Genomic DNA, 23,830 nt, shown 5'->3' with positions numbered 1-23,830 from the left:
AGACCTTGACAGGTGTTTACTTCACTTGAATAAGTCAAGCATTTTTTTTCCTTTTTACCTCAGAAGGGACAACTGTTGGAACAACTCTGAAAATGTGACCAGAGGATTTAGTTTCTCTGTCTACTGTCATTTTCACACAATGTCAAGAGAATCAGTTTGGGATATTGCTCAAAGTTGCTATTTCTGATGCAGAAAGAGGAAGCTCGCCTCTCACTACAAGAAATACTGCAATACACAGACGATGTCCAAGTGACAGTTACCTGCACTACTCACACATTGCCACATCACGCTGACTTCATACTAGGAAGCTGACAATTTAGAGAGAAAGCATTAGGAATAAAATTCAGTTCATGTGGAAAGTGCTTAAACACCTTAAAAATGCACAGTACAGGGAGTTCCTTTCCAGATACGAACAAACTTCAGAGGGATATCTTCTTTTGAAAACATACTGTTAATTTCACATTTGTGGGTCAACATTATGCGAACATCCTAGTCTAGTGAAAATACTTGACTACAGCAAGATGACTGCTTTCTTCCAAAACAGAAAATATAGTTATAATAATATATGATAGACCCACACAGAATAAATAAATTATAAAAGCCATTGGTGATGTATTAATTCCAGAAATCGCTACAGTTTCCAAAATATCTCTGCTCATTCTAAGCCCATATAGTCTAGAAGGCCTAAAGCCCTCTCAGCCTTGTTCTGCATTCCCTTTTATGGTTTTGTTAGTTTGTTAGTGTTCATCTAACATCATTTATTTGTCTTTATTTAAATAATATACAAACTGCAGCCAACTACAATCACATAACACTAAAGTATGTCACTAAAATAACCCTTCTGTCAACCAAACAGGCTTCACTGTAAACTTCACTTCCAGCTGGAACACAGTTCAGTCATAATGTATAACAAGCCTATATAAACAGGCACAATCCTCTGTGATCTAAAAAATAAATGTACCCGGCTAGATCCTACAGGTTTAAACCTCTAAAGTGCCTGCTGTATTCAACCTCTTTAGTTACTGTGAAGACACCACTGAAATTGCACAGCAAGGAGTCCTGACACTGAAGTCCATTTTTTACCACACATTAGAGAAAGAGAAAAAAAATGATAGCAGTAAAACTGAAAAACTGTGTAGCATTCTGGCATCAAGCAAGTCTAATGAATGCCTTATCCCATTAGGACTGTATGGAGGCATTTCATTTTCTTATCTGTGTCATCTAACAACTTCACAAATAAAACCCTTTGTGTTTCGATTAAAATGTGACGTTGAATTTAAGCGCTTCCAATAACCTGCTTGCTTGTCAGCATTAAAATGCAGGCATTGTAAGACAACACCTGCAATGCTTCACACCTTGTAAGGGTTCGCCTGTGTTACGACACTTTAAAGATAAACCAATTCGTGCCCGTTTTACGGTACAGCAGATGCATCCATTAGGTATTTGCCTATGGAGAGGTACTGTCAATGTATACAAACATGGGGGCAAATACCAGTTGGCTAAAAAGTGGGCCGAAATAGGGAAGGGTACAACAGGCTTCTCCTATTCCAGTGACCTCCAGAACGAAGCCTGTTGCTTCCATCAACAAACAAAATTTCAATTTGATAAGCAAAGACAGTGACTGCAGTGGACACAATTCATAGTTTTTAAACACTTGTTCTCACTTCTCTTTTTATGCTATAATTCGCCCTTTTCAACACCACAAGCACAAGTAGCCTGCGGACCCGGTTGCACCACATATTTTGAACACTGCCTCCAAGAAACGCTCAAACAAGGACACACAACACTGTCTCCCACAAAAGTTAAGAAGTCAAAGCTAGTGTTTCTGTGTGACAAACTATATTAAGCACAATACATCAGAAGGTTGCAACTGACTATTTAAGGGACTCTAGGGCTGCACGATTAATCGTTAGAAAATCGCGATATCGATTCATACTTATGTGCGATCTCATTTCCAAATGACAACGATTTTTAAAAAAGACGACCACGATTGTACCGCATTTTGATCCGGGACGTAATCTGCATGAAAACAAGCGCTCACTCTTCCTGCTCAACAAATGACAAGGGCGGAGCCTTATACCACGTGATACAGAAGCTGGCTGCTAAAATTAGCAGGGAAAAAACAATGGAGAGCACGTCAGGGATGACGAGAAAGTGACAGGAGAAAATCAGTCCCGGTCAACCACCCAAGCATCAATACCGGGAACCTTATACAGCGCTTCCCTATACCCGTCGAACTCCCGCAGGCACAAAGAAATTACAGACGCTATTACTTATCACCTGACCAAAGATATGGCTCCCATCAACACTGTACAAAACAAGGGATTTAGGAAAATGATCAACACCCTAGACAAACGCTACACAGTGCCGTCCCACAACTATTTTTCTATTGTTGCACCACCTGCTCTATACACGCAGCGTCGAGCAACGGTGGAGACGGAATTTCAAGCAGTACAACATTTTGCGGCAACAACAAAACGTGAGACATTTGTTGTTTTTATGTTTATTCATTGTTTTTATGTTCAGTCTCAACTGTTACGAAGTTGATGTGCAGTTAATAAGTGCAATAAATATTTATACTGGAAAAGAAAATCGTGATCTCAATTCTAAGCCAAAAAAATCGTGATTCTCATTTTATGCAAAATAGTGCAGCCCTAAGGGACTCCACTTCTTTATCACAGTATCTCTTGCATGCACAGCTGAATAATCATGACTTTTTCATCTGTATTATTACCATAAAACCTGGTTCAAGAAAACATTTTACAAGGTGACGCCACTGTGGGAGATGTCGGCAGAGTCCTGAGGGTGGGGGTGGTGGTTGGGGCTAGGGCTGGGTATCGTCCCTAATTTCTATAATCAATTTGACTCCGATTCACAGGGTCCCGATTCAATTCGTTTCCATTCCATTTTGATCCAGTCAGAAATATTATAATTATGATAATTTATCAGTACATATCCACATTTTTATATCTATGTATAAAAACAAAGCTGACACTTGTGAGACTTCATCAGAGGTGTAAGCATCACAGCAGATGCAAAGATTATATGACCGCCTTAAAGATATTCTGCAGTAGATCAAAAACGCAAGAAAACCATGAATCAACATGTGAAAATTACCCGATACGGCTGAAGTGAAGCAGAGCAAAGTTACAGAGGTTTTATTAGAGGCGCAGCTAAGAGTTTTGCAATTTGGCGTAATTTTCAAAAAAATTTGGCTTCTACCAGTCGGAGGTCATTTTTGAGAAGAAAAAACACAAAAATCAGCAGCCGACAGTGCTGTACACAACAGTTGACTGGTGCGTAATAAGCAAGCGAATAATGCAGAAAACAGATTTGAGATGGGAAACGGTTCTTGTACACACACAGAGAGAGAGAGAGAGAGAGCAGTGCAGGAAGTTTGATTTTATCGTGCTGGAAGCAGAAAGCAAAAGTAACAGGGAATTAATGACGATGTTTATCAAACATGAAACCTAGATTTGATCTTTTGCTGCTGGTTCAGTGAATTTTGGTGAAAGACTGACAAAACCTGCAGCTTCACAATCTGTGACATCTCGGCTTTCAGCTCCTGTGTAGGATGAACGATCCGCGCTTTGTGTTTACGTCTTCGTGCGGAATCCGTTTACCTGCGCTCATTTGCCGTTTTAGCTGTTCGGCAGTTGTTGAAATAGTTTTGTGAGCTTTAATCTGAGATTCTGGCGTTTCTGAAAAAATACATTTATATTTAAAAATCGATTCAGGATTTAATGAATCGATATTGCTTTATTCAATTCAAAATCGATTAGAATTGGAAAATCAATTTTTTTTAAACCAACTCCTAGTGGGGGCTCAGGGGTCTTATGGAAGAAATAAAAAGTAGCCTTTTACAATAATTATTACTGTTTGAGTCTATGAAATTAGACAGGCAGCTAACAAAGCCATCTGTCCAGATGCTAAAACATAAGAATATTTATGTGGAAGCATATTTATGTTGTCATTCAAACAGTGTACAAAGATTAGGTAAAATCTTCACTAACTTTCCTGTAGCTGTGATACATAAACAGCAAATCCCCCCAACTTCTGTCTCCAGTTAGGAGAGAGAACAAGTGTTCTGTGCAAACGTTATCTTTCATCACTGCTATTTGTTCTTCCATTTTAGGGGCTTCTTTGCAGCAACATGTCTTCTAATCCAATTTTTCAATTGCATTTTATCAGTGAGGTCCTAACAACAGTTTTGACTTTGTACTATCAACAATATAATATTAATTAAGCCATCTGTCACTTTCTGCAGCTATTTCTGGCAAATATTTTTAAATATACAAGTTCATATCAGGGGAAGGACTGCTTTGCTGATGGAAATTCGGGGTTGGCAACATGACCAAAAAGGGAAAATCTACATGGCACCCCATATCTTAGGTTATGAGCCGCAAAGTGCTGCCAGTTGTAATGTGCCTTGGCAGAGATTTTGTAGGTCTCTGAAACTAATACATATTCCCCCATTTGGCGTTTTGATGATGGTGTACAGTACTGTTGAATATGCAACTCCAAAATTTCCAATAGGACTTCAGTTGGGTTGAGATCTAGTGTCTGACAATGTAATTTTCATCAACCACTTAGTGACTCCCCACCTTGTGCATTGTCGCCCTCGGAGGGACTCAAATCAGGATGAAAATATTTCATTGTAAGATAAAAGTGATTCCTCAGAAACTCTTTGTACTGATGTGCACCAACACCTAAAATTATAAGGCTGCGAGGTCACCTGAATTTAGGAGACAAGTGTTCAGATTTTATAACTTCAGTCATTTTAGTGAACCTAATGTGTGCAGTTAAGAAATTTGTTGTGTTGTGATTAAAAGGATAAAAATGATCCACTGTTGACAGCCTCTTGGACACGATCTCGAGTCTGACGATAACAAACGCTAAAGAAAAACCCCATATTGGCCCCTAAAAAGTTGATTGCATTAGCAGATGCAGTATGACTTAGGCGCTGTGGATGTGCATGGACAATGGGGTAGTGGTAGATGCAAAAGACAGGGTTTATTATTGCCCGGTAATAAACACACCCATACCACACCATAATTACTAAGGGCTAACCCCTCCCACGTGAACCAGTCTAAAATTAAATGACCCTACCACCCACCTTCAAACCAAAACTGTTGCTCCACATGATTACACTCAGACGTCAACAACCTTTACAGCTGGCATATCAAATGAGATGTGATAATACTGCGTGCCATAAAACATTCTCAATGTAGCGGCAGTAAAAAGAAAAAGAGATAAAAAACATCTAAAAAGGATGCATTCAAGCCACTATATCCAACAGAAGAAAAAGACATCTAAATAGTCAGCCTGTACACAGTAACAAAAAAGAAAAACACCAAACTGCAGCATCTTTGTCATTCAAGCAATCACATGACCCAACCTCCCTTAAGTTTTGCATAAGGTCCATGTTTTTCAATCGGGCATTTACAGCATTGAACACAGTAACAAAATAGCAAAATTTCCCAGCACCTAGACCAGAATAATGAACACTCAGGACTGAAGGAATCGGGCAAAGTAAATTATAGCGCATGCAGGTAGGAGGAAGGGGGGGGGGGATTCCTTTTGGCGTCTTATGTGTATCAACTTCACTTAGTTCAGACTTGTATATTTAGTTGGAGAGATGCCACAAAACAGGGTTTGCTCAGTGTGATTCATTTTAGATTCAGACAACTCTCAACACAGGAATGCTTGAAGATTCAAAACAATTATATTAATGTGCAATAATGGCAACTACTCAACTTCACCAAGTGACCAGAGTCAGGAGATGCAGCAGCAGTTGCTTTATTTATTATACCTCATATTGGATTAGGATCATAGTCACAGTTTGAGAATTACAATTTTAGGGTTTTTTGAAGTGTTATGGAAACAATATTCTTATTCTTACAATTTTATCTTATTCTTATATTGTTTCTAGGTGAAACACGGTTCTGGAACCTGTCTTTGGGAGCTCGGGGTGCCATGTTTAAAGGATCCCTGAGTGGACTGTCCTGAACGCCCTGATTCACAGAAACTTGGATGAAGCGTTAGTGTTAAGCAAACAATTTCTCATTTCAAGTCATTTAAACTGATACCTACTTCTAAACCCAACCCAGCAGTTAATTTTCTGCAAGGCAGACAGTGTTCAGGAGTCTGCCTGTACCTCTGGATCAGTTTACTTACTAGACCAGGGGTATTAAACTAAAATTTGAGGAGGTCCAGTTGGAGAAAATCTTCTCAAGCAGAGGTCCGGGACATCATAATGTCTAACTTACGTTATGATTGTGATAGAGAAGCAACCTTTTTTTTTTTTTTTTAAATTTATATCTGAACGTATGAACAATAGACTGTCAAATCAATGAAAATACAAGTTAAAACATTTCAACAAAATTTATTGTTAACACTGAAACACACAGTAGGCCTACATTAGAAATAGGGCTGCTGTTTAAAATGAATTAGAGAAAATAAATAAAATTGCTAAATTGTGCATCTTAAAACAAAGTGCTTAATTTCAGAAAAAAATAGTTTCCCTTTTTCTTTACATTTTACATCTCGACTAAACAGTCTCAATACATTTTCAACAGATAACCTCAAAACATTTTAACAATTTTACAGTTTCTCTTTCTTTCCCCCTTATATTCCACGTCCCAACTTTCTGTTGTTCAGTGAGAGAACTGAGCTTTAGTTCGCTCTACTAGGATTTTAAATCTGGGCTGGAATGGTGTCAGGGCCATTCTCATACACATGTGTAGGTGCTCATTGGTGATCCTGGAACGATATTTAGTTTTTATTATGTTCATTTTGGAGAAAGCTGCCTCACAGCTGTATGTGGAGCCAAACATGGCAGGTTCAGTTCTTCCAAACTGCTCTTTCAGGGCCACATCTGCTTGGAGATCAATTAGTTGCATTTGAAGAGGCCCAGCATTTGCCCACTTGAAGTGCTGTGTGACTTCCTTTGAGAACCCTCTGACATCAGTGATGGCAAATGGGTTCTTTATGAACATGGTGAGCTGCTGTCCAAAGCTGAAGCTATCAAAACGTTTGCTGAAGTTTTCAATCAGCTTATCAACAAAGTCAACAAAAGAGGACACATCTCTCTGTCCCTGAACCTGTTCCTTCACTGTTGGGAAGTGTGCATAGTCTCCTTGCAGGTCTTCTTTGAACACTTCAAGTTTCCTCTGAAAGCAGCGGACAGCTGTCATCAGTTCACAAATTGAATTGTCCTTGCCCTGCAGCTTCAAATTCAGTTCATTCAGGTGTGAAGTGATATCAACCAAAAAGGCCACAATATCCATGTTTTTCCCATCATTTAAAAAGAGAGAAAAGTTTGTTGCTTTTTGACTTTCCAGCTCTTCCAAGAAAGCTGCTACTTCACTTCTGATGGACCAAAATCGCTCCAATGCCCTGCCTTTGCTAAGCCATCTCACATTGTTGTGAAGCAGAAGATCATCAGCGTGTGCATCAACTTCTCTGAGAAATTCCCTGAGCATGCGATGCTGACAAGAAGAAGATGCCCTGAGAAAATTAATCATTTTCATCATTGATTTCATCACCTCAGCATACTCGTCTGACAGGGTGGAGCATAACACTGACTGATGAATAATGCAATGATAAGAGATTAGCTCGGGATTGTCCTCTTTCATTCTTGCTACAGCTCCTTTCTCTCTCCCCATCATAGCAGGGGCTCCATCTGTGGTTATTGAAACCACTTGGTTTGGCTCTATTCCTCGCTTTGTTAACATTTCCTTAATGGCCAGGTAAATATCCTCTCCTCTTGTAGTGCTGTGAAGGGAAGTTACACCTAGCAGGTCTTCACAGAACTCTTTCTTATCATTGTTGAAGAACCTTACATAAACTAACAGCTGAGCATTGTCAGACACATCAGTGGACTCATCTACAACCAAGCCTACACATGGTGTCTTATGAATAGCTTCTTCCAGCTGGGATAGCACATCCTGAGCTAATAATTCACTTCTCTTTGTGGCTGTTGATGCTGACATAGGTATTTGCTTTATTTTGTCATGAAGCTCTTCTTTTTGTTTACCCTCAAGTAATGTTTCTGCTACTGCACTCATGTACTCTTTGACAACACCTGCATCTGCAAAGGGCTTTTTGTGTTGACCTAAAATCCAAGCAACTCTGAGGGAACATTCATGAGCACGTTGTTGGGCGGTGAAAGAACTGGTTAAGATCCTTGTGGACTGATCATATTGGGCTCTGAGACTGCTAATTTTCTGGGACCTGAGTTCAGACTTGGGTGGGTATGATTGTTCAAAAGCTTTGTGCTTTGTCTCATAGTGGCGTTTGACATTGCCACTTTTAATCAGTGCCACGGTTTCTGAACATATGAGACACACTGGTTTGCTGCTTGCGGCCGGAAGAATGAACATATATGCGTCAGTCCATTCAGTCTTGAAAGTTCTATTTTCGGTGTCTACTTTTCTCTTTTTTGAAAGCGCCATAGTTGTTTTACCTCTTGTGACTCCCGCTCACGTCTTGTCTCACTGTATCGTTAATCGTCTCGCTTGTCATTCACCTCTCACCATGTCTTTCCTCTGTCTGTCTGTGTCTGCACTCAGAGTTGCAATCGCCTTCAATGCGCAGATGTGATTGGCTAAGTAGTGTCACGTGGGTGGCGTAACTCGCACACAATTGGTTAGTATGTTCCCTGGTCTAATACAGCATGTTCCCTGGTCTAATACAATGTAAGGTTACTGCTTAAAATTGAATCGCCCCGTCAAAATTAAATATAATTTAATATTTTGTTAACTATAGGTCCGGGTCCATATAGGATGGCGACTGGGTCCGGACTCGGACCCCGGTCCGCCTGTTAGTGACCCCTGTACTAGACTGATGACAACCTGGGCTGCTGTGTAAAGAAAAAAGGAATATTTTTGCATGAACCACATTCTACACTTTGCTAGCATTTGTGAACAAACAGAGGGGCTAGTCATTAATGCATCCAATTTAACAAGTATCTGTCACCTTAACTAAACAAAGTTGGTAAAAAAAAAAAAAAGCTCCTTTGCCATCTAATGGGGTGTTCCAGTGTTAGAGACTATGAATAGTCTGTAGTGGCTTAATGGATTGATTCAGGAGTTTATTGCTCAGGGTTGAGTCCATTTCTCAGTTGAGGGGTGTGACCAGATGGAAGTCTAAGATCCTTACAGTTGCAAAGAAATTTTTCAGTAACAGCATTTAATAAAGATTTGTTAAAAATGCTGGTAAATACCTCTGCTAGTTTGGTATTTGGTATTCTAATGTCAGAATTAAGGATGTCAGAATTAGTTGAACCACATCTAGTGATGTGTCAAAACATGTCATTAAGGATACAGGAGAGGTATTCAGATACTGTCTCTAAAGGGCAAGGACCTAATGTAAAAAAGCAGTTAGAGATTCAAAGATGTTATGACCCCAATGGCCACTAACCTGGGCTGCAGCTCTGACAGACAGATGCCACCCCCTTTCTGTCTGTTAATTTTTCTTTGAAGGGAAGTTGCAAACAAGCAAGGGGAAAAGTAAACAGATGACAGCCGGCTAGCATGGCTGTCACCCCCCCCCAAAAAAAGAAGTGGCCGTTTGTCAGGGTGTGAATGCTAGGATAAAAGAAGGCCACTGCTGCTGCTAGCACTGCTACGTTTGGTTAGCTAAATTCTACGAACACTGATGTTGTTTTTTGTGTAGCCATTTCCCTTGTTGCTAGGTTTCAAAAAAATTGTGGTTTTGATTTTTTGTGAAGGAGCTGCTCTCATGATTCACTGAGTGACAACAATAACTGGCCAATCAGTGGCATGGAGTCTGTTGACCTCACATTTTTGGATTATTTCAGATCACTTGGAACCTTGGCCAAGTAGGTATCTGGTGCCAGGTACTACCACATACTGGAAAACCCTACAAAATGGAGTTGAGTCGAGCCAAGCAGGTACTAGGCACTAGTGGAAAAGGTCTATTAGTCGCCAGAAACTTCCCTAGTTTTGGTACTGAGGAAATTAAGAAAATTGATTTATTATTACAACATAAAATTATTTTACAATGATGTAAACAAAATTATTTCATTACCGATTCCCAAGTCTCCCTCTCACAGCCTGTCATTTATCCCTCTTAAGCAATTATCTTATAAGGCAGATGTGCAAAATATCTTTCAGTTTTGGATCATTTTAACTGACACCGGAAATGGATTTAATTATATTCATATTCCAAGATGTTATGTTAACCTAACCACTGCTTTGTCACTACTTTTCTAGAAAGTTTACACTAAAATGAATTACTCACTTATGAGACAGAATCTAGCTAACACTAGTTAGTTACCAGCTGCAGTTCATATATCTTTTCTTTACTTCTTTTGAGAAAGAATTTATATATATGTGATCTGAAACTGATGGAAAATTGACAATATTTGCAAATGTGATTTTACCCTCCAGGACACATTCAGTCACAACCTAATAAGACTAAGATTTAATAAAAGAATGACCCAATATATTAAATCATACTTGGAGAAAAGTTCTCTACTCCCTCAGCCTTAAGCGCTCAAAAATCCTGGAAACAAATTAAGAAGTACAGAATTTCAGCCCACTTCTGTGTAATCTGTGGACCTTTAGCTTGGAAATTTTTTCACAGGGTGAACATAAAACTGATTTTTAATCGAGTGGCACCCATTTTACATGAATTACTGAGCAACTGCAACAATAATCATGGGAGCCTTTTGCCAACTTCCTTTCAGCTTTGCACTTCTATTGGATATTAAATACTGCTTTACTAGAAATGTTTTACACTTCACTGTGAACTGAGTCCACTTCCACTTTAAAAACGACAACTATATTCACATAAAAGGCAACTATAGTTTTACATGCAGCGCTATCAATGTATAAGGCCCCTGCTCACACAAAACAGCTGAGAAGACAATTGAGAAGGCCTGAAAGTTCAACATGACTTTCTAAGTTTATACTTGTTACAAGTGTTTTAACAACAAACAAAAACATGGCTGATTGACGGTTGCGTGGGAGCTTGTGTGAATTTGCTGTTTAACACACACACACACACACACACACACACACACACACACACACACCTGTTTTTTCAGGTTTTAGATTTGTATTTTTCGTTTTGTCTTTCCCTGACTCATTCACTTGTAGAAGATTTTGTGCAACAGTTATGTATGCTGACAATCTTAAGATTACACTCTCTATCATAATGATGGGGGGGAAGCCTTCAGTGATATTTAGCCTCACTGGATAACATTTCAGTTACTTGTGTGTTTATAACTGTTGTGACGTTTGTCCTTTATCAATCATTGACCAATACAGAAAATGATCTCTTAAGAGGTAGATCCTGATACTGCAGTGTCACTTTACAGCCACAACCCTAACAACCACCAGCCCCAACCCATACACGCTTTTTTTTAAAGCTACGTATGACATTCTTACCTTGTTACTCTACGTGGTGAAAGTGGGTGACAAATAAAACAATGACAATGTGAAATCAAAAAAAAAAACCAAACAAAAAAAAAAAAAAAAAAAAAAAAAAAACGCACACAACTGAGAAAAAGCTTTAACATCACATAGCAACCTCCAGTCACAAGAAGCAGCACTGCACACTTGAACTAGAGATACCTGTTGTGTATCAATTCATTATTTGCTTATAAGTTACTCTAGGTTCACTGTGCACCAGCTTATTATGATGAACTTACATGTTCTAATAATAGGAGTTAAAAATCACCCGTTGGACAACATCGGGACATGTTTTAGGGTAAGAAATTATTGCCAAAGGTGATCAAAAATTTAATTCGTGGATACACTTTTACCAACATTGCCACATCAATGAAAAGGAAGACAAAAAAAAAAACAGAAATTTGGTGCTCTGTAAAAACGCTGAAAGTCGAATTTCCTGAAAGTTTGAGGTCTTGATATGTTTTATCTAAACAGCAGGCTGCTAGCTAAATTTAATACTTTGCAGGACAACAAACAAGGAGAAATATGCCTAAATAATAAGTCTAAAAATGACACTGTGGGATAAAAATGAACTGCTCTGATTGACTCTGTTTGCCTATTAAAGCGTCCAGTGGTGTAGAATTGAACTTTAAAAGTCTTCATTGCAAAATAGTGACCACTGCATGAACTCATAGCTGGACAAAATTGTGTTGCTTTCATTACAGATATGACCTACCTTTAGGGCATACTTGTCGCCAGTGCTCTTCTGTACTATTTCGAGCACTTTTCCATTGATTCCCAACCCCAACACCTGGCTGGTCACCTTGTATTCGTCAGTGATTGCGTTCTTCCTGATCTGTAAGGTGGGTCTGGGCTGGAAGGAGTGGAACTGGCCCGAAGGGTTCTGTTGCCCGGCTGGGTTCTGCTGCCCCGCCGGGTTGGGAAACAGTGGTTGGTTCTGTGAGTTTGATAGCATGTTCATAGTTCGGGGCTGAGAGGTAAGCAGCCTCCCCTCAACAATACTGTTCTCAATACAGAGACCGAGTCTTCCTGAGTTAGCTGGCCTCTGACAAACTGCTCACCGCGTCGCGTCCAGGCCCGAGGAAAATCTGGCAGTAGTTCTAACGATACGGGTTCACAAAGTCGCTCGGTTAGCCGGTAAAAAGCCAAGTTAGCTAGCTAGCTATTAGCATCGTAGCTCGAGTCTTTTCTGTGATTCTCAGCTAACAACTCAGCTATCGGTTAGCTTATCCATCTCCGGTGGTGTCCGCCGTCCACCGGTTTCCTCAAAGAAAGCTTCAGGAACTTTTCTAAAACATCCTCTAAGGCGGCAACAGTGGCAGAGTTTTTTTTCCAGTCGATACCGTGAAACCTCTCGAGGGAAGTAAAAACAAAAATAACAGAAACACTTCACGAAAGACAGGCAACACAGGGAGAAAAAACTCCGATAGCAATAGCACGACAAACACACTTCACTTTCCAACGGACAGACACCCAGCAGGTTTAGCTTCTGACGTCATATGGCCGGGGCTTTTTTTTCGGCGCTTAAAGGAGAAGTGCGCCAGAGGAAACGACTGGATTCATACAACAGACTGGAGCGTCGGCCAGGAGAGGGCACACGCACAGGCGTTTACAAGAACAGAGACTTACTTTGCCAAAAGATAATCTAAGAGTAGCCTGCATTTTTATTGTGCGTTTCCTGTGTGACAGTATGAAGCGTTACGCAGGTTTTAATTGCCAGTCTTTCAGGCAAGAGACCCCCCTCCAGAGTTTATTAGCAGTCTAACAGGGACGAAAATAGACACACTAATCTCTGACCAGAAGGACCAAAGTGCTATAGGTGACCTCAGCGCTAGAGCTTTTGTGCCTTTAAGTCTGCTGTTCCTACTTTCACATTGATTTGTTTTGAGAAAGGTACGATATTGGCGAATTAGAACCCAGATCTGCATGAAAGTATTGAAGTTACAGAGCAACCAGGATTGTACACACACATACATACACACACACACACACACACACCTTGCTTTGTCTTTTTTCTGTATGTATGTCAAAGGGCAGCAATATATAAAATATTTTCCATGCAACTACTAATATTGTAACTGTCAAAAAATGAAACCTTATTAATTAGCCTAAAAGCAGCATTGAATGCTAACAATAGCCTGTGCAATCACTTTAATACCTATCATTTTTACATTCTAGTTATTAAATGAAAACTTCCTCAAGGATATAAAATTTCCACTTTCAACACAAGATACAGATATAACATGGTGTTTTGGTCCGTACGTTTTAATTAAACTGTGGTACCTTTACAGTAGGCTGTCTCTGAGCCTAAATCACTGCAGCATTGTTGCATTTCAGAGGGATACATTGTGTTGCTAATCTGCAAGGGAATAAGACAGCACAATAACTGTGGAAAAGAAATGATTACAAAAAATGTTAGGATAGGGGAAGGCTTATGGTAACCAGCATGACTGAGGAGGAAACTGAGCAGATGGGCCTCTGCAGGTCAGTCTGTGTAGGTTCTCAGTTGTCCATGTCAAGGTAGTCTTAACAGCTTTTTTTTTAAAAAGGAAGCTGGACTTCTTTAAGTTAGTGGAAACATCATCTAAGAGGCTGGAGAGACCTATGTCTTGAAACCCTAGTACAGTTGACCCAAGCTGTACATCACTTAAAGGAGAAAGGTCACTCTTTGAGGATGAGAATGTCCACATTTTAGACCAAGAAGACAGATGGTTTGAAAGAGGAATGCAGGAGGTCATTTATGTCCACTGTGAACAGCCATTGGTGAACAGGAGTGGTGGCTTACAACACCAGCTATCAGCCACCTACAATGCAGTTTTGATATCCCCTCCCTGGCGCTTTAACCCTCCCTCACACCTTGCCTCAGGTGACCTCAACAGGGTGGGGTGAGGTCTCAGTGTTTTAACCCTTAACCGCCATTGATGGTATTGACCTGTGCATTTTTTCACACCTTGGCTCATGTGAGAATTCAATTACTTCCAAAGGAGAGAAATCCCACTAGGCGCTAGGGGTTAAATACCTGGGTCTCTCCATCCTTTATTTTCAGAACTGAAGACGCTTCTTAGATGAGAGGTGACGCGTCTTCACAAACCTAAAGATGTCCACTTTCCTTCTTTCCCAGACTTTGAGGTGTATTCTTCATGTGTCCTTGAAACTAAAATAGTGGTCGTTGAGCAACTTTTAAAGCATCACTCTGCTCTGAAGTTCTGAAACAAGTGGAAGTGTGTTGAGGATATTCCATGCTTATATTCAGCTGTTCTGGTGAGTTCACTGATGCACTTAAGCACCTGGAGAAAAGGTCTCCTCTTTGTCTCCTGTTTGGCCTCTGAAATATTAAAAAGATAAAGTGTATGAGTGCAAGCAGTTTTTTTGTTGTTGTTGTTGTTGTTTTGTTTTGGGAGGGGGGGGGGGGGGTTGTTCCAAAGGAACAGCAAAGTGACTTTAGCCAAATCCTGTCAAAATTGGTTCCCTTTTCAAGTTAATATGGTGTAGTACTGGCCTTGGCACAATAACAATGAGCCTGCAATTTGAACAAAAAACAAACAAACAAAAAACGTGCAGAAATAGATGAGCACATTATTTCTGTTTATTTTTCTGCCACTTTAATTTCTTACTACAGTGTCAAGCACTTGGTCCGGAACTAATGGCGGTAGAGAAGCTATAAATTGAATGCAGCGCCTCTTTTTTACCAGGAGATGGCAGACAAGTCTTAACGAAACGCCTTCCTCAGAGCATATTAATATAGGGTTTTTAATCTCACTGGAGAAGAATATGAACAGTGTATAGTGTACAATGTGGGTCACATTAAAATGTTTTAATATTTCTTTATTTTTTAACTTTTTCAAAATGTTAACAGTGATCTGAAGAGCTTGCAATGCTTTTTCCATTGAAATGCTTTGGTATGTAGTTGTGTAGTTCAAATGGTAATTAGCCAAATCTAAAAACAATCTGAAAAATCAGTTTGGAACGCCATCTTCCAACAATGTATATGCTTTGGTTTCCTTTTGTGCAAAGTATTGTTTATTTCAATCATGCTGCACCGGCTCTGAAGATTTCAACTTAAAAAGTACCTTTTAATAAAAATTGGACTGTTATTGAACACAAACATTATTGCAGCATTCATATGTAGTATACAAAAACTTCATGTGGTCATTCTCATTGTGCTTCCAACAGTCACAGGTCAGTTTGGTTAACTTTCTGTCTGTGAGTGGGATAGATTTCACCTGAAAGTGTTGCTGAATGAAATCAAAGTCTATTTCACTGCCATCAGAAATGAGAGAATACAACTAAGATATGTTTAATGTGTGAAATCAAGATTTTAAAGGTTTATCCAAAGTAGTGCCACATTATTAAAAAACCTTAAATGGAAATACACATACACTCATCTGCCAGTAATTGGCTCACAATTATGTAGAAACGCCGCGTTTTATTCTAGTGACATATGCTCACTGACCACAACTCTTATTGGTGGCAATCATGCTGGTCTGAATATTTCAGAAACTGATGATATACTGGGATTTTCCCAGTAATCTTCTCTAGGGTTTACAGAAAAAAGTCTGAAAAGGTGAAAATATCCAGTGAGGCAGTTCTCTGGACAAAAAAGTGTGTCTCGTTGATGTCAGACGTCAGAGGCAAATGGTGAGCATATTTTGAGCTGATAGGAAGACTAACAGTAACTCATTACAGTCAAGGTATGCAGAAGAGCATCTGTGTAATAGCAGCAGAAGACCACACAGAGTGTCACTCCTGTTAGCTAATAACAGGAAACTGAGGCTACAATTTTACGCAGGTTCATAATAAAAGATTGGAAAAACACTGGCAGCATTCGCAATAATCTCAGTCCAGAGCACCTTCACTACAGAAGAACAGGACAAAGAACTGTGATGCTATCATGTCAATATGGACCCAGATCTCTCAATAGGTTTCTAGCATGAATCTTTGCCACAAAAATAGGACTTTTATCACAGATCAAGATCCAAAAATGGTAGCTCCTATAAGCTTCACCATACAGACTTAAATGGTGGCCAAGCTCTGCCAAAGCTGATTTTATATACTACCTGGACACAGCAGAAGAAATGATACAGCTGTTTTAACCAACTGCTTCCTATTACAAGTAAGCTAATATGCCAGGGATAAAGGACATCTTACAAGCTTCATAAATTTCCAACCAACAGAAATTTTCTCTGGCATGGTGTACAGGCCCATCTCTGTCTTTATGCCTCTTTATCCACAGTTATGTAAGAGAAGCACATCACATGTCCTGACGGACCACCTATATATATGTATGCAGAGAGTACATCTTATAAAACACTTTTGCACAAGCACGTGAACACACATACAGACTCCATATACCACATGCGGAATGTTTGAGTGAAGGCTCTGAAAATGGAAACGCTCGCCTGAGCTTTTGACAGCTTTGTACTGATGAATTAACACAGTCTCCTTACATAACTCGTGGAGTACTTATAGTGTCTACCCAGACACTGGTCTGACCTGTTTATAACAATATTCACCTAGGGTTTAGTGTCCTGGCTCCAACCTTTCTTCATTATCAAAGCAACCTGAGTGACTATATGACACCAACTAAACATAGAAGATTTCTATCCATGGGTTATGCAGCAGTGTCCCAAAGTTTATCCTGTTCTACAAGAATCAGGAATGCATGGCCGGTGCACAGGGCTGCACAGTTTGGCATGTTGACATTTTCCTTTTCTCCACTCTTTCCCAGAATGCTCCCTAGACACTCTCTCCTGTTTCACAGCACCTCTTTTAACTTCCTGACAGGGGCAGGAGGTGCATCTCCTTTCGTATTTCCTGCACCCCTCTCTGTTCTTCATTAGAGTGCATAAGTCAAAGCAAGTTTGGATCAGTTATTTCAGGCTGGCTAGAACCCATCTTTCTCAGAATAATCCTCCGCGCAGGGCTGAAACTCTAGCCGACTCTTGATATAGACCCATGGTCAGCACTGGCTCTGATATAGGATTCTAGCACCCGAACACTTCCAACCCTCCTGCCCAACATGGGACCCGATGAACCTGCTCACCCCACTGATGCACTCAAACACACACAATCAGACACACACCCGTTATAATGCCCTCTTATGATCTTTGTCTCCCACCAACTTTGGCTCTTTTCTCTTTGACTCTCATGTCTCTGTAATTGTTATGTGAAACAACAAGAACCCATAAATTAATGTTTTCCCATTTTACTCTGATTTAGCTGCATCTGTTTGCATGCAGTCTGATTTCACTTAGCCAAAAAACAATAATCTGTAGACTCTTCAACTAGAAATTCAGTTATTTCCATGCTTATGGTCTGGTTTTTCAGAAAGCCAATAATAAAATGCTCTCTCCTCAGGAGATCTGGTTTCTCTGTTCTAGTTTTGTTAGAAACAGATATACAGTAGCTTTTAAAGACAGTGCATTACTAAAATTTCCCTTTCTCTAGCCTCCTTTCTCACGGTATCCCTCTCTTTCTCATGTTCTCAAACATAGTAGGTTGTAAATATCACAACGATAAGTCATAGTCACTAGCTATGAGGCAGTCCAGTCATGTGGCTTGTGGTGGAGTGATACAGCGTGTGCAAAGACACGTGCAGTCTCACTACATACATTTCTGGAATATGTCATGGTCTGTAGATGATAGTGTAAGCGTGAGTTAATTCGTGAGTTGGTGTGCAAGTGTGCTAACGGAAGTGAAAATAATTCATTAATTCATCTCATAAAGTAGTACAAGTTCTTTCACAATATTCTCATGGAGCACGTTTGTGTAGAGAGTTTACACACTCACTTAACCAAGAGGAGACACAAATCGGTGGGTTTACATTAGAAAGGGCATCCGGTGTAAAATCTGCCAAATCAAACATACCAATCATCAAGAATGAGACTTCCATATTGGGTCAGTGCGGCCTATGTTAAGAATGAACAAGGTCCTCATTCTGTTCTAGTATTGGCCGAAGACAAAGGAAGAGGAATGGGGGAGGCATGTTTGAAGCCAACTAGAGGGAAGGAAGAAGAGATGGTTGAAGTGGTAGAGAGTGTCCCCAGGGGAAGAGAGTGGTGATTGGAACAGATGTAAGCTGATATATATTCAAAAAAGAAGGTGGCAAAGAACAGTGGGATAGTTAGGGAGATGAAGAAAGTAGAAAGTGTAGTATCAGGTAAATGTTAAGAGGTAGGAACGTTTCTGCTGGGTTGTTGTGGGGGGATGAAAAATAATAAAGGACACTCATTGGAGTAATGGCCCGTCTCGTGTCTGTGAGTCATGCCTCCAGTCAAATAACATCCATAACCTCAACTAACGGAACATGGTGTCAGAAGACAACTGGAAACGTTAGTTGGGTATAAGCGAAAGGTTTCGGCGTCGGTGCCAGGTTAAAGGTCAGCCATAGAGGAGCTGCGCGAAAAGAGACGTGACGTCATGAGTCAGTTTCAAGTCACCCCGCCGGAGACATTCACTTTTAGGTCCGACGACTGGACCAAATGGATAAAGCGTTTTGACAGATTTCGCATCGCGTCTGACTTGGAGACGCAAGCGGACGAAAATCAAGTGAACGCCCTTATCTACACTATGGGCGAGGAGGCAGGTATCCCTGCACCTGACTCCCGAAGAGGCGAGCAATTATGAGACCGTTAAAAGGAGGTTGGATGCTCACTTCGTAGCCCGAAGAAACATCATATTAAAGCGTGCGGGTCTAATCTGATTTCTTGGTTATATCCCAGCATCGCATCCTATTTAGTAGGGGGGTGTAGTATCAGGTAAATGTTAAGAGGTAGGAACGTTTCTGCTGGGTTGTTGTGGGGGGGATGAAAAATAATAAAGGACACTGTGTCTGTGAAGGTTCTCAGTCATCCAGGTCATCGTAGTCAAAGGACACTCATTGGAGTAATGGCGCGTCTCGTGTGTTTTTGAGTTTTGCGTCCAGTCAAATAACACCCATAACCTCAAATAACGGAACAGAAAGAAAGAACAAAGGTGGTATGCTGATAAAGCTGATAGGCATAATTTGAAGATATGGGAACGTGTTGATGAAGCTAGGGTAAGAAACTATCAGTGAGAGTGACAATCGGTGAGCTTCATGCTTTGAAAGGACACTCCAGATGTGCTTTTTGCTTTCAGAGTGTTGATGGAGATGTATAGAGAACATCAGAAGAAGTCGCACTGTGTCTTTCTGGATCTAGAAAAAGCCAATGACAGGATGCCAAGAGATAAACTGTGGTACTGCGTGAAGGTGTCAGGAGTCACAGAGAAGTATGTGATATTTGAGGACACGGTGTTGAGGTGTGCAGGAGTGACAGATGGGTTCAAAGTGGAGGTGGGATTAAATCAGGGACTGGTTCTGAGCCCCTTGTTTGCAGTGGTGGTGATGGACAAGCTGGCAGATGAGGTCAAGCAGGAGTCTCCGTGGACTATGATATTTGCAGATAACATTATGATCTGTAGTGAGAGTAGGCAGCAGGTGGAAAAGAGCCTGGGGAGGTGGAGGTATGCTTTGGAGAAAAGAGGAATGAAAGTCAGCAGAGGCAGGTCAGAATACATGTGTGTGGATGAGAGGAAGAGAGGTACAGTATAAGACTGAAGCTGCAAGGATAAGAGGTAGTGAAAGCAGATGAAATTAAATATCTGGGGTCAACCATCTAAAGCATAGGTGTTAAACTCTGGCCCGCGGGCCAAATTTGGCCCACAGCCTAATTACATTTGGCCCGCGAAGCCATACCAAATTACTATTAGAGCTGGCCTACTGGTATTATACAGCTAATATATATATTGTTTAGTATATAGCATCAAGAGTGAAAGTGAAGGTTTACAAGGTAGTAGTGAGAGCGGCTCTGCTGTACAGTTTGGAGATGGTGCACTGACAAAGAGAAAGGAAGCTGAGATGGAGGTGGCAGATCTGAAGATGTTAAGGGTTTCACTGGGAGTGACTTAGTGCGTTAGAGAGGCAAGGCTGAGATGGTTTGGACATGTGCAGAGGAGGGACAGTGGATGCACTGAACTAATGATGCTAAAGATGGAGCTGCCAGGCAGGAGGGAAAAGAAGAAGACCTTAGAAGAGTAGTAAAGGAGGACATGCAAAGGGTTGACATGACAGAGGAGCATACGGTGAGATGGAGGCAGATGATCTGCTGTGGCAAACGCTAAAGGGAGCAGATGAAAGAATAAAACATAAAAGCCCTCATGACAAAGACCAAACATTAAACTCACTTCTCTCTCTCTCCCTCTAACACACACTTATGGTACATACCTGTGGAACTAAAGACAAAAAAGGAATGCGTTAAGCATAGACTGACATTGACCTGCACAACGCTATAGAAATGCTGTATGCACATGCATCCAGACACAAAGGAAAACCATGTACGGCTTATTTTCCATGCAGTAGTTGGCCTCTTCTATAGCGCCGCAGGAAGCATGTGACCGTCACTGGAATCCCCCTTTCATAAGAGAACAGAGACTATATCACAGAGGTCCCTGCAGAGGCACGAGAGCCCTCATGGTCACATAGTCTGGCCTTTTTCAAACTGGTCCTCTGTGGAGCTGAGGAGGGATATTTTTAAGCTGGTAAAAGAAATAAGCAGATGAACAAGATTTCCTTCTTTCTTTCTTTTCTCTTTCATGGATAGAAGGACAACAACTTGTGGGTTTCATGTGTGACCAATTGCTCTCACGTTTTAGTCACATGAACATTCCTGTCCCCCTCTGCCCCCCGACCCCCCGACCAATAAACAAGAGACTGTTTGATGATAGGACATGATTATTTAGCCTACTTCTGCTGCCAGCTCCTCTTTTGCCCTGCTCAGCTGTAAAGAATGCCCTAATTTCAGTTCCACCCTACTAACAACCAGCCTCACACGCCCCCTTTTCATTTTACAGCTTTGGCCATCTCTTGTTTCTTTCTCACTTTTGGGCACACACACAGATATGCAGGTCTGATTCTGCTGACCCAGTGGCATGTGGCTGCAGGATGCTCCAGTTATTTTGCACAGAGAGTTTCTGCATTTATTGGTCCACTGGCATAAGGCCCACTTCCAACCAGACACAACAATTCCATGCTGCTTTTTTCCCCAATGATTCACTCCTGTCCACTGACCCAGTCTTGGAAAGAAGATACACTCTCACACTCACTCAGTTATTGCTGGTAGTTAAATCTGTCTGATACGACCCTAGGACACACTCAGCACCTTAAGATGACTCAAAGGGCTGCTTTGACCCCAGGCGGTTGTTATTTTGTCACGGATGGAGATGCATATGCAGAATATCCAAACAGCATGGTACACTAACCGCAGTTCTGCTTGTTCCTGAGATATCAACATGAAGCTCACAGTGTATGTTTATGTTTACATATTCAGTTCAGTTCAAGTTTCCATGCTTTAAATCAGTGTTCTCTCACTGAGCCAAGTACATGGCATGTTTATATATCAAACTTGGCCCGTTTCTCCTTTGTTCAGTCGTCCATTTAAGATCAGTTACAGCTGTAATAAAACATAATTAAGCTTCCAGAAGCCATGTAAAGGTGCAATACCTTAGGATCCAGCTATAAAAGAATTTATTCTATTTCACCAACCTGACAAGTTGTTTCAATACATGATCAAAATCTAAGAGACATGGATGTCAGTAAGATAAAAACTCATGGTGACGTTACAGAGATTCAGTAACAGAGTTCTCTAAGTCAGTTTTAGTGATTAAATGTTTGGCCCTAGCAGATCAGCTACAAGTCCATCCCATCAGGCACTGGTGGAGGTGGTTGGTGTCCCTTGCCATTGCGGGAACTTGATTATGTGACTCTTGGATTTTTGTGTATATTATAGGTAATTTTGAAAATGAATGTGATGTCCTCTGTCCTCTGGAAATTTAATATTGGTAATCACAGGACTTTTGAACAAGACAGTGATTCCAAGCATATTTGTTGTTCACAGTAAGTTTCAGGAATCTCTTTGAGCATCTGTCTCAGTGCTCAGAATCCCATGAAAATAAAAAAATCTTTCATGGTATTTAAGGCTGGCTCGTAAATCACTTTATGCTCTGCTTCAGCGTAAAGTCTAGTTCACCATTAACTTTTTATAATTTTTTGAACATTTGGCAGAGACACAACTGAAGAAAAAACGCTTTAAACTTCAAAACAGTAGAATCTCATTTGTGTTGGAAAATTTAGAAAAAAAATATTAGAAGCTTTAAATGTCATGTGGACCAAAACTTTATTATTTTACTACACCAAAGTTCTGTGTTTTCTACCAGGTAAGCCCAATATATATTATGGATCTTTTCCTTGACTGTTCACTAACAGCTTATATGATGTTCTGATTAAAGCTCATCTTCTGGCAGGTTAGCATTGTCCTGTCTGTCTGCTATATATGAGCCTGCTTAGCTTAGCTTAATAACTTTGTGTTACAGAAACATGTCATTTTAGGTTCTATACTAAATTATTTAAACAAGTCACTGTATGAATTTTAGTTCAGTCACTTATTGGAATTTGTTACCCTTTAAGAGCCAGGTTAGCTATTTCCCCAGCTTCCTGTCTTTATGCTAACATAAGATAAGCTAAACTAAGCTAAGCTATGTGGTTACTGGTATCAGCTTCGTTCTGCAAGTGTAAGTTTCAGCTGTCCATCTTTTTTTCTCTCAGTCTGTGTCCCTGCCTCCCTGCAGGGGGAGGGGGGGCTCGTAATCCAATAATCCATGTTAATCCAAACTGAGATTACATGAGGTGAAAGAGCCACTTTGTCCATGGGAATATGGTCCAGTTTAAATCAGCCCGACATTTTATATAGATTACATTTGCTGCATGTTTTGTACATAATCAAATGTATTAACATCTGTGCATGAGTGTTGATCTGTTATGGAGAAGAGCGCTGTGCTTCTTTTTAATGAACAGCTGTTCCTGCAGCCTAGCGGTGCTTCTTCCTCCCTCCACTGTGTTCTGCGTATTAGCAGAGGTCAGCCCAGCCAGTGCTCTTTAATCCTGCCAGTCTGATCCTCATCACGTTTCACCTCCTACACTCAGCCTACTGCCCCACTGCCCTAACACGTCTGATCGACTAGATTTGCTTCAGAATATTCCATATTCTTGGCGTACTTGCTCTGTTAATACAGCCCTAACTGACTTACAGCATCACCTTAACCTGCCTGCATCACACTTCTGCTGGTGTCTTATGATTGAAGAAAGAGAGCTGAGATGAATCCTAAGACATAACTTGGTTTAATGATCATCCTCTTTGTCTCAGCAGACATCACAGCTGAGAGAAATCTGCTGTGATTTACTGGACTTGCGGTCATGTGTTCTTAGAGTCCCATGCAGTTGCAATCCTCCACTCGGCACTATTTTTAAGCTGCCCAGCTGGCACCACCACCCCCCACACCACACATGCACACACCCACACTGATGTATGTGCTTG

The 23,830-nt window shown here is 40.6% G+C and overlaps 1 protein-coding gene across 1 annotated transcript in view; it reads right to left on the bottom strand.

Moving 5' to 3' along the window:
- Nucleotides 1-12,974, bottom strand: part of mapkapk2a (MAPK activated protein kinase 2a) — a 36,507-nt gene extending 23,533 nt beyond the window's left edge. The window contains exon 1 of the mRNA XM_024802440.2: nucleotides 12,157-12,974. Within this exon, the coding sequence (XP_024658208.1) occupies nucleotides 12,157-12,402 (246 nt within the window). The 5' untranslated portion in view covers nucleotides 12,403-12,974. The remainder of the gene's footprint in view (nucleotides 1-12,156) is intronic.
- Nucleotides 12,975-23,830: the final 10,856 nt, after the last annotated feature.

This window comes from Maylandia zebra, linkage group LG5 (genome assembly GCF_041146795.1).
Source record: "Maylandia zebra isolate NMK-2024a linkage group LG5, Mzebra_GT3a, whole genome shotgun sequence".
Lineage (NCBI taxonomy): Eukaryota > Metazoa > Chordata > Actinopteri > Cichliformes > Cichlidae > Maylandia > Maylandia zebra.
Note: the sequence above shows the minus strand (reverse complement) of the source record. Positions and strands in the feature narration are given on the sequence as shown.